Here is a 12324-nt window from a genome sequence, read left to right on the forward strand (position 1 = left end):
AGAACACATATGGGTTTCAGAAAAGTGAGAAAAACTCAATCAGGAAGTAGGATCGAGCAAACAGTGCTAAAAACTGGTCAAAATTAGAATGCATATTTCTGGCTCGGTATTGGGAGAACTTGGCGCTAGCAAACAGAGGCTGGCACCAGCTTTTGGCTTTAGCGCCTGGAGACAGAGCTGTCGTCTGGCGCTAAAGTAAAAATACTGGCGCTAATCTCTGTTCGCTGACGCTAGTTCCTACATGTCTCAGCAGCTTTCTGTGCTCTATAAAATTTTCGAGTTTCGCGCAGTGTTATTTCGACCCTAGTTGTGAAAGATATTCCTCAAATTTCCTATGTGTAAAAATCCTATGTTTTAACTCATTATGGATGGTCTTTCCAATGAGATCTTTTTTATGCATATGACAATAATGTTAATCAAAATTATGCACATGAAATACTTAGAACTTTTCGAGTCTCATCCACTCATTCTAAATCATTGCCGAAATAAATTTCAGGAATTAAAATAGAACTCTTCCCGTACTGGAGTTGCTAAAAACTGTAGGGAATATTTCAAGTATTACCCCTAGCTTGAACCCCACTGTGATCATACACTAAAGTACGGTGGCGTCCAAATGGAAAGAAGATAGAGCAAAAGAGTCGCCAACAAGTTTTAGGAACTTGTAAACTGTTCACAGGGTGAAGGTTACACCCCTTAACGATCCAAAAGATCGTTAACTCCAATAGGTCTGGAACCATGACTGGTAGTTCGGGGATGAAGGTACAAATCTAACCCAAAAGAGATTGAACCTGCCCTAATAATAGACCTCTACTTTATTCTTCTCGTATTCATGTGCGCGTTCTGACTAACATACAATTATTAGGGTTACCCTAAACCTATTTATTTATGTTGGTTGAATATTAATGCACAAACAAAACTATTATTGCCGTTCACTTGAATTATAATCAAATTAACCCTAAACAAGATTATTAATTATCTTATTAAGCGTGATTACAAGTACAAATTCCTTTTAAACATGCATTAAAGATATGATCAAGCAATTAAAATAAATATCAAGCAACAATAATAATAATCATAAATAATAATAATATTCATAATCATGTTCATGTTAAAAATAAAGCATAATAATAGCAAGATCCTAGGCATGATACTAACAAGATTAATTACAAACCCTAGCATGTCACTAAGCAATAAAAATAAAAGCTTTAACCCTAACATGATACTAACATGAATATTAGGAAAGAAAATAGGAAGCATCACAGAAATCATAATATGCATATTTGATATTATAACTTTTACCCTAAACATGATATTAGGAATCATTGTTGTCATTCAAAACATCAAATTAAGGAAAGCATCCTAACATGATACTAGGAATCATAATAACAACCTAGACATGATTTCTATATCATAATATCAATGCAAACAATTAAAGCACTTACTTGGATGCCTCGTACCTCTTTCTAATAACAAAATACACACGTTAGTAACTTCAAGGAAAATATAAAACAAACAATTAAATTAAATAATTGAAATAGAGATTAGGGACCAAACCCTCAGAAATATCAAACCTTTCACGTCTAGGGCAAAGGAAACTTCGAATTATGCTAGGTGTTTCTAGTGCTAATGTATGAGAAATTGCGTTTGTAAAAGGCTAAGCTTAGAAAGAGAGAGAGAATCAAGAAATTCTTGATGAGAGTTGATGAGAATTGGTGATTATTAATGAGAATTGATGAATGAAAACGGAGTTTTTAGAAGGCTATTTATAGAGAAAATCAGCCCAAAACATAAAAAATCGAAAACAGAGTTCTGACGCGCAAAACGAGGTTAGCGCCAGGCGCCAAGCTTAGCGTCAGGCGCTAATGCAGGCATTTGGCGCTAATTTAATTATTGACGTGTTTTCTGAAATCAGATAGAAATTGTCGTTCAGGAGGATAAAAGCGTATTTTCCTCAAAAACATTCTTTTATTCTGATTAAAACTCTAAAAAGTCAACAAAAGTCAATTTATCAATGCTAATTGAATTAGGAATGAAAAGAACCTTCTAGAAGAATCTAGAAGACTAAAATCACTCCTAATCGCATTAGGAATGATAAATCCATATTAAGCCCTCCTCTAGATCGTTGGGCCACATATAAGGCTCAAACCAGGCTCAGATTAGTAATTTGGCCATAACTTCCTCAATATTCATCGGAATTAGGCTTATAATATATCGTCGGAAAGGTCTTTTCAAGCCCTATCCAACTACACTACTATTGGACCCTTATCATGGACCAAACTAAACTAGAATGCACGTTTTTCAAAAAATAGGGTAAGAAAAGAAATATTTTCAAAAATAGAAAGAAGAGATATTTTAATAAAAACATCCTCATCACTAGACTTTTCACACTTTCGCTTTGTTCGATAATAAAATGACATGAAAGGTATTCATCACCGGGTTTGGTTTTGGGGAGACACATTTGGGTGTCTACAAGTGGTTTCATTGTTAATTCTTGTAAGTGGCCATTGCTAGAGCTATTTATCTAAGCTTTCTCAACGAAGGATCGAGAGATGAACTTGAGTTAGTTCCCTTATGCTTTAATGACTTGAAATGCCATGAGAATAAGAATTTCCATTCAAGAGAATGTTTATGTCGTCGTGATTATGCTTTAACACTTGCTTTATGCTTTGTATCCATGAGAGTAGGTTGTATTCATGATTCAAGTAATCCCTCTAGCTTGAGAGAGTAGTTGGGTGCCTAAGATGACTTCCCCTAATCTATCCCAAAATTGCTATGTTATGTATGTTAAATTGTATTTTTTGAATGACTTAATTGGTGGATACCTTCCCAAGATCCTTTTTATTATTGTTTGTAGTTTTTCTATATAATTCTAAACCCAAAAAGACTTGGCTTAGCTTATCACAAATCAATATTTGTTAGTGCTCCCCTTAATCCTTGTGGGATCGATCCTTACTTACCCTTTCAACCCATTAGAGACACCAAGTTAGGTTTTTATCTTTGGTAGGCTCGACGACGGCTTATCAAATTTTGGCGCCGTTGCCGGGGACTTCGGTTGATATTGGCTATGAGTTGATTAGATGAGTCTAGGTCTTTGTACATTTTTTTTATTTCCTCTCTTTTTATTTATTTTTTTTTAATTTTATTTTGGGGTTTCTTCCATTGAAATAAATGGCAATTTTTTCTCTTCCACAATTTGAAAATGAAACATTTTGCAGATATTTCCATAGGGTTAATGATTATATTGGTTATAACTATGGCCATAGACTTTTAAAAGTGGATATTTGTGAAGTACTTTTTTAAGGTTTAAATGACGAATTGCGAGTTGTTGTTGAATCTATGTGTGAAGGTCAATATATTTCTACAACTATTAATGAGAGTTGGAGTATGTTTGAGTGGCTAGCAAAAGATACTTATGATTGGGAGATGGCTATTCATGAGACATATGACCATTTTAATGATGCAAACTCATTTGAAGAATGTGGTGATAATGTTTTGGATTCTAATGTTTCGAGTTTTGGTGATGTAAATTGTCTAAATTCTCCCAATTTTTTGTTGGATTCCAATTTTATGTCATGTATTCCTTATGATGTGGCTAATGTGCATAATGTTTACACCTCTTCCCAATGCGATTTTTGAAATTTCTCCCATCCTCAAGAACCCAAGTCTTCTTTGGAGCTTGCTCTAGAATGTTTTTTGGAAGGTCGTGAAGAGATTAGGAATCTAATGAACATAAACAATACTTGTACATCCATGAATCATTATAGTAAAGCTTTTGGGGTTAAAATGAATGAAAATGAAAATTTTGAGAAACCTCTTCTTGAAAAACCTTTGGTTGATGACCCTATTTTTCCAAATATAATCAATTTGCATAATGATCTTAATGAACCATTAATTATGAATGATGACAAAGTTGATGATTGTTTGTTGAATTCCACTAATGATATAAGTCTACTAAAGTCCAAATGTAATGTTGATAGTATTCTTCAATTTTAATATATTGATGATTATTCAAGAGATGTTGACGATAACTATCAATCTGGAAAGAGTAGCCTAGATATCACTAGTAGAAAAATACAAAAAGGCACCAACCCATGCCTACCGATTTTAAAAAAACCAGTGGGGAAAAAATGGACGGGATTAGGATTTTTTAAATTGCTAGCTGTTCAAACCGAACCGGTGGCATATGTTTTAAAGGCCACAGGTTTTAAACCGGTGGCAATACTTAAAAAAAAAAAAAAAAAAAAAAAAAAAAAAAAAAAAAAAAACTACGCCTAGCAAGTTCCTTCTCTTTCCCCTTTCCTTTTTCATTTTTGACCAGCAAATTCTTAACCCTTCTCTTTCCCCTCTCTCCTCTCTCCTAAACTAGATCTCTCTCTTCTCTTTCTTTCCTCTCTCCTTTTTACCACCGTTCATTCCACCCCGCCGCCGTTAAGTTCTTTCCACATTCACTCTCCACCTCGCATTCACTCTCCACATCGCCGCCGCCGTTCTTTCTTTTCTCTCTTTCATTTGCCCTCGGACTAACCATCAAGGAGACGATGGTGACAAGTCTACTTCTTCACCGGCATTTGATTTGCAGTTGTGGTGGATCTCTTCACGAAGTTATGTGCTCTTCGATTTGAAATCTAGGGCTTCTGATTTTTATTTAACTTTTTTTGTGATTAAGGATGAACAATTGAAATGGTAGGGCGTTTGATTGAATTAGATGGGGTTATGTTGTGATGAGGTTGATGAACATGGTTGTTTAGGACAAATCTTAGAAAAGGGTTTCTAGGAATTTGTTAAAGATTTTATGGGGTTTTAGTAATCAAATCTGCCAAAAGAAAATAAACACAACCTCCAAATGAATTAGTTAAGACCAATAAAATAATAGAACTATAATAAAAGATCAAGATAATAAAGGCATTTCTGAGTAAGGACGAACTAGTGTCAGTAAGAACGACATAAATCAGAGATTTTAATATAAAATTGTAGTAAATTGTATTAGACAATGTATGAATGTGTGTCCTCTTCTATTACAATGAGAATCCTATTTATAATGTTTTATATATCTAATAAAGGTAAATATTGAAAAATCCTCGCTATTATGGTAATGATGACAATATTGATTGGAATCTTCTTATCTTAGGAAATGTTATATCCCCCAATGTTTTCATTGTGAGTTTTACGAACATCGTGTCTTACGCTATGCCGCTTCCGGTTTTGCAGATGTATGTATACTATGTTGTGTAGAGATTTTGCGAATGTACCGTTTGTAAATAATGTATGTGTATCCCTTGTATTTCGTATATGTATTGTATCATTGTATGTATCTCATATGTATGTATTTCAGTTGTATTACCATGTGTATTTCAGTTGTATTACAGTATGTATTTCAGTTGTATTACAGTATGTATTTCAGTTGTATCTTTCGGTACTGACCGGTCAGATTTGCTGAGATGTCCGTACTCAGTTTAGTTGTTTGAAACCTGATTAACATATTGGAACTCAAAAAGGCATGTGAATAAATTAGTGTCTTCACCTACTTTTTACAACCACTTTGAAAAAGAATTCGATAAAAGGTCGTAAATCAACAAAGCATAATAATTTTAACCTTCAAAAGGTGAATAATTTCAAGAGTAAGTATAAACAAAGACAAATTGATTCATTTCTATACCAAACTGAGTTCGGATGTAGAAACTAAGTTTAAAAGTCTGAAAAGACAAACTGATTTGGTTCGGTATGGTCCCTAACTGAGTACGGATAAGAGAATTGTGTTTAAATTTCAAAAAGACAAATCAATTTTATTCGGTTCCGGACTGAGTATGGACGAAAGGACTGAGTTCGAAATTCAAAAAAGACAAAGAAATAAATTTACTTCTGTTCCGTACTGAATATGGACAGAAGAACTGAGTTCGGAATTCAAAAAGGACAAAGAAATAAATTTACTTCTGTTCCGTACTGAATATGGACAGAAGAACTGAGTTCGGAATTCAAAAAGGACATAGAAATAAATTTACTTATGTTCTGTACTGAGTATGGATGGAAGAACTGCGTTCGAAATTCAAAAAGGACAAAGAAATAAATTTACTTCTGTTCCGTACTGAATATGGACAGAAGAACCGAGTTCGGAATTCAAAAAGGACAAAGAAATAAATTTACTTTTGTTCCGTACTGAGTATGGACGGAAGAACTGTGTTTGAAATTCAAAAAGGACATAGAAATTTATTTGCTTCCGAGCCGAGTTCGGAAGTCAGAAATGCAACCAAAATAAAGAGGAACATCTAAAGCCCCCAATGACATGATGAGGATCTAGAGTATATAAAAATAACCAAGCTAAACATGCATTAAAAGAAAGTAAGGAAAAAGTAGGTAAAATGTTACTTGAAACGAGTAATGCTTGCAATTCTCCGAATGTAATTAGACCAACTCAGTTTGTAACAATTCGTTCATATTTGTCCTCCTCAAATCGCACTTGGGCCATAGCTTTAGCTTGCACATCTTCGAATGTTGCACTAGGGTACTTGGTTAGTTCCTTGTAGAGCCCATTTTCTTTAAAAAGGCCTTGACGGAATGCTTCAATTGCTGTGGGGATGTCATACTTGTAGATCTTTACTTTCTCCTTGTTAAAGCGATTCAAATAACTTCGGAGTGTTTCATCACTTCGTTGTCTAATGTGGTATAGATCGCTTGGTTGTTTCTCAAGTGGGCGACTAGTTGCAAATTCTACTTTGAACATGTTGATCATTTCTGCAAAAGATCTAATAGAATAATTAGGTAAATTAATAAACCAAGTAAGGGCCGGACCTGATAAAGTGGCTCCAAAACTTTTGCACATGATCGCCTCTCGAATATTTTGTGTTACAAAGCTCGTCATCATCTTTTGTTTGTAGAGCGCAACATGTTCATCGGGATTTCCGGTACCATCGTATGTTGGCATGTCTGGAATGACAAACCGCTTTGGAATTTCCACTAGCTCAATGGATTCGATAAAAGGTGAGTCAGCATAACTGTTGTCAGCTTCTTCCTTGATTGGCCGAGGAACACCGGGGATCTTGTTGATCTTTTCTTCTACTTGCTTGACATGAAAATCTACTATCTTTTTCAAAACTGACTCCTCCCTACTCAGAACGGACTGTGATTCCCTAACTTTTTGATGAAACAAAGCGCGAGGCGGGGTACGATCTCGAGATCTGAAAATTTCTTCGTTTTCATGTCTCGAATTGACATTTGCTGCTGCCATTAAGTGAACTTGATTCCTCAAGGATTCGTTCTCAAGAGTTAGTTGGGTTAGTTTGGCTTTTGTTTGGATTTTTCCTTCTAACAATGTTTCTATTTGGATTTTATGTGAGTCTAGGGTATTCCTCAAGGAACTCATTTCCTCATGGATGTCGGCCATGGTAATCCATCCTTGGTTTCCGGACATGGCTTGGATTTAGGCTTTGTGTTTAAAGGTTTTAGCAAATTTTTTACTACAAGCCCCACGGTGGGCGCCAAATTGTTTAGGACAAATCTTAGAAAAGGGTTTCTAGGAATTTGTTACAGGTTTTATGGGGTTTTAGTAATCAAATCTTCCAAAAGAAAATAAACACAACCTCCAAATGAATTAGTTAAGATCAATAAAATAATAGAACTATAATAAAAGATCAAGATAAGAGAGGCATTTCTGAGTAAGGACGAACTGGTGTCAGAAAGGACGACATAAATCAGAGATTTTAATATAAAATTGTAGTAAATTGTATTAGACAATGTATGAATGTGTGTCCTCTTCTATTATAATGAGCATCCTATTTATAATGATTTATAAGTCTAATAAAGGTAAATATTGAAAAATTCTCGCTATTATGGTAATGATGACAATATTGATTGGAATCTTCTTATCTTAGGAAATGTTGACTTAGTGATTGATATTTCCTTGATTTGCTCCTTCAATCATGGGACTTGATTGTGCTTGTTGCCCAAGCATTCATTTCGTGTCTTCAAATGGTCCGAACTTTAAAGTGAAGCTGCCTTACTCAAAAAGGCTCAGTAAGGCAATCGACTTACTCAGAAAGGTGCACCTGAGTCCGTACTGTCCGTACTCAGCAGGGACCACTGCGCGGATAATATATTCCATCAATCAAGTTATTCATTTCCCGATTTAGCTTTATTTGATTGATTCCATAGTCTTCATAAGATCTTTGATTAATTATTGACTTCTTAATTGGACTAATTAAATCATTAATTATTATTCTTTGATATCTTTGACCATGTATGCTTCCTATTTTACCTCATTTCCTTATTGAGTGTAATTGATTTTTTTATTATTATTCTTTTCCTAATTTGTAGCTTGCTTGGAATCCACTCCCAAAAATGGTGAACATGTTGTTCTCGAGTCTACCAAGGTATTTCTCCTCTCTCAATCTCTCTATTTTCTGTAAATTTCAGATTCAAATTAGGGTTTTCTATTGCATCATCTGCTATCATATTTTGTCTGTTTATAATATTTTGGCGGCCTTCCCTTGCAATTTATCAATCTTTCCTATTGCATTATCTGCTATCATATTTTGTTTGTTAAGGATTTATTAACTGGGTTTTACAGCTCGTAGTCTTGTTGTCTCTTTGCAATTGTTTCATTCACCTTCTTGTTCTTTATCTTTTAACATATAATGTCTTCTCTTTGTTGTAACTTGTAAGGTATTAAATTTTCTTGCTTAGAAGCACAATAAAAGTGGTCTATCTATAATAAGATTTGAATGTGTTCAATAACACTTAATCCCTCTTATAAGTAATTGCAGATAAAAGAAAAGAAAAGAAAAGAAAAAAGATTTAAAAAATTGAGGATGTTCCGGGTTTGAGTAATTGGGTGTCGTGACGGCTTGGGCTGTAAGACAGTAGAATAAGGTCTGCATTAAATATGTGCATTGTGCAAATTTCTTTATTGCATAATAATCATATGGGAGGATAAAAGTGTCTCTAATATATATGTATTTGCAGGTTCCTGCGATGGGGATTTTGGTACAACAATGTAATGTAGTGTAACTGTCAAAGTATCTCCATGTATATGCACCGTTTGAGTGAGATCCGGAGGCGCAGCCTATATCGAGAATCCAGCTGTTTAATGCTAAGTTGTAGCTGACTCATGAGATGTCACAGGAAGACTGCTGCAGCCGCTACCGCTGTTTCGCAAGGCTGCCGCAGCTGCTGCAGCCGCTGCCTCGCAACACTGCTGATGCAAGCTACTATGCTCCTGCCGCTGTTCTGGTCTACGCTACTGTTACATTGAGCCCTTATGATCTGTATACAATGTACAGAGTATAGCTAATTCTAGGTTCGAGCTTTATACTACATATTTTTGGGACCTATAATTATGAAGAAAAACTGTGAGAAACAAGTGGCTTTCTCTTGATTAATGAAGATATTGGTAATGTAATTTATGCACCTTATAAGCTTCAAAAATTCACTTGTCCTGCTTCAGTCTATTTTCTATTTCGTTCTTTCATTGCTTTGCTTCTGAGTGCATTAGTTGACAACTATTGTTTGGGAATGGTATCTTAAGATTTACTCAAGGTTTTGTTTGTAAGTTTTTTAATTTACGTTAGCCTTTGGTTTTTTATTAACGTTTGCCTTCGCATTTTTATTATGGCTGCAGATTATAAATGATATAACTGAATCTTGCCGCGCACGAGAGTTTACTGATCTTATATTGGTTCATGAGCACTGTGGTGTGGCTGATGGGCTAATTGCTTGTCATTCTCGTTTTGGTCCTACTGCATATTTTGGATTACACAATGTGGTAAGTACTCCGCTGTTAGTTTTGTACTTGAGGCCCTTACACAGTTTACACCTGTGGCATGAAGGAAGATCCTTATCATATTACCTGCAGGTTACCAGACATGACATCAAAGACAAGAATTCAATTGGAACAATGCCAGGGGCTAATCCACGTCTTATTCTTAATAATTTCACCACCAAGGTATGAAATAAGTTTTTTAATTTCAGGCTTTATCTTTGATTGATTCATCATAGCAGAGACTATAAGATGTCTTGTGAGGATGTCGAAGTGAGGGGCCATAACAAAGGAGTGTGGCTTAGTTATTCTACTGATTGGGAGGTTTCTTGATAGTGTTATCTAGAATATTAGACAATTAATCTCTGTCAGTACTCTTTATAGCTTTCCAGTTGAATAGGTTTGTTTTGGTAAGGGGAAATAATAAGCTTAACTATAATTTTGACCTGTAGAGGATGCAAGATTGGGGGGAAGGGGGATGGGGAGGAGAACAGAGAGAGCAAGGGAACATCTTCATGCTAATTGATTCAGGCTTTGATAGAATTAGTTAGTCAGTTTACCAGATTTATGTATCTTGATTTTTTTTTGTAAGATGTATTTTATTTTATTTGAATCAACGATCATCATCACCTTAATCACAGGTTCCATTGTTCAAGTTTGAATTGCAGAACTTCCTTGCAAGGTTGCAGCTGCTGCCTTGCAAGGCTGCTGCTGCCTCGCAAGGCGGCTGCTGCTGCATGCTTCTATGCTCCTGCAGTCCTGCCGTTGTTCTAGTCTACGCTACTACTTCTATGCTCCTGATGCTGCTGCTATTCTATGCTCCTGTAGTCGTGCTGTTGTTCTAGTCTACGCTACTGCTTCTATGCTCCTAACGCTGCGGCTATGCTCTACGCCACTGCTGTTCTCCTCTCGCTGCTTCTAATCTGCTCTATGCTACTATTATTTATGGGGGTGCTCACCATCAATTGTCCAACCTTTTCAAGGGAAGTACTCTTTAATCACTTATTTTAATTTTTCTAGTTTGATTGTGCTTTGATTATTGTTTATGCTATTTATATGTTTAGAGTGAATGAATTTCTTCGAGCTATGTGATTGTGGTAATTAGAACTCTACTATGCCTTCTGCACACTGTGATACCTTGTTAACATGACCAGTGTGGCAAGGTACGGGTTTCTCTTATTCTCTTTTCCCTCTTTGTTCTTCGAGTTATGTCCCATTTGCTGGCCTGTGTAATTTGAGTATGATTTATTTGGGTCTATGCAAAAATACAACTTTTTTGTGGTGAATTGAGTATGTAATATTAGTGTATGTTTCTCTAAAACTACAATATCTGAGCTGAACATGTATTTTTTTGTCTGCTCTGATTTAAGATCGTTTCTCAATTATTTTTTTTTAGATTGCAGGTAGTTATGTGAAGGCATGAACATGTATTTCTGATCATATATCGAGCGCTACAAATGTCTTCATTATTGCAATCCTTAGCTGCTGCGTTTGTGTTGCCGTGCTGCTGCTTCTGAGTTACTGTGCTGCTGCTTATGTGCTCCTGTTCTGCTGCTGTGCAGCCTCTTTGTTTGTAACCTCGTATTTTTTTTTATTTTTTTGGACAAAAATTGTAATATTACAGCATTTTTTTTATAAAAATGTGTAAGTTTTTATATATGTTAGTGTTTATATATCAATTTAATTGAAAAAATGGAAAAAAAAATATTTTTTTTGGCAATTAAAGGCATCGGTTCTGAACAGGAACCGGTGCCAATAACCCCTTTTTTTGAATTTTTTTGCCATTAAAGGCACCGGTTCTGAACAGGAACCGGTGCCAATGACCCCTTTTTTTTTTTTTTTTTTTTTGCCATTAAAGGCACCAGTTCTGAACAGGTTCCGGTGCCAATAACCCCTTTTAAAAAACTGGTGTCAATACTTGTTTTTGCCACCAGTTTTGAACCGGTGGCTTTTCAAGGGAGTATTGCTAGTTTGCCACCCCCCAAATGGTCAGCGGTTCAAAACCGATGGAATAGGGGGGTTTTGAACCGGTGGGGAATTGCAATTTTCTACTAGTGTATTCATGATGAGTTTTGGGAAAGTAATGATAAAAGGTATGAAGTGGAGGAAAAGCCCTCTTTTGAGGATCATAGAGTTGAGAGTGAGGTATTTGTTGAGTCTTTACCAATTGAACATCATTTTTTGAGCCTCATATCCCTTTCTCAAAACCTCTTGATATTATTGTCTCATTTCTAAACCTTTACCCCTCTCCTCTTCCTAAGTTCACTTCACTACATGAGCCTCTTTGTACTTTATTCTATGACTTGCATGACCATTTTCCAACCAATGACGCTCAATTTGGTGAATTTGATGTAAATATAGTTTTTGATTTACCAAATGAATCTCCAAAGTGTTTTGTTGATAGTTATACTTTTATTTTTCCTTCTTCTTTTCAATTTAGGACCTTTTTTTAGATCTTTTTATTTTTATTTTAGGAAGCTTTGTAAATTAATGTATATCATTTTCTTCTTCTTATTGAATTTTCTTCTTACTTTTATGGTTTTAATTTATGAAATGTGCTCAAGTGCATATTATTA

General features: G+C 35.2%; 1 protein-coding gene across 3 annotated transcripts; it reads left to right on the forward strand.

Moving 5' to 3' along the window:
- Positions 1-8306: 8306 nt before the first annotated feature.
- On the forward strand, positions 8307-11397 carry LOC145581392 (U3 small nucleolar ribonucleoprotein imp4-like). 3 transcript variants are annotated; one of them, XM_081638428.1, is made up of 5 exons: positions 8307-8363; positions 8956-9382; positions 9611-9754; positions 9845-9934; positions 10390-11397. In XM_081638428.1, exons 2-5 carry the CDS (start codon positions 9371-9373, stop codon positions 10591-10593), a joined length of 450 nt encoding a protein of 149 aa, XP_081494554.1. In that variant the 5' UTR covers positions 8307-8363; positions 8956-9370; the 3' UTR covers positions 10594-11397. The 3 variants fall into 3 exon arrangements, with proteins under 3 accessions (XP_081494554.1, XP_081494673.1, XP_081494608.1); XM_081638547.1 differs by having other exon boundaries at positions 10405-11397; XM_081638482.1 differs by lacking the exon at positions 8307-8363 and having other exon boundaries at positions 8595-9382.
- Positions 11398-12324: the final 927 nt, after the last annotated feature.

Source organism: Chenopodium album, chromosome 1 (genome assembly GCF_948465745.1).
Source record: "Chenopodium album chromosome 1, dcCheAlbu1.1, whole genome shotgun sequence".
Taxonomy (NCBI): Eukaryota; Viridiplantae; Streptophyta; class Magnoliopsida; order Caryophyllales; family Amaranthaceae; genus Chenopodium; species Chenopodium album.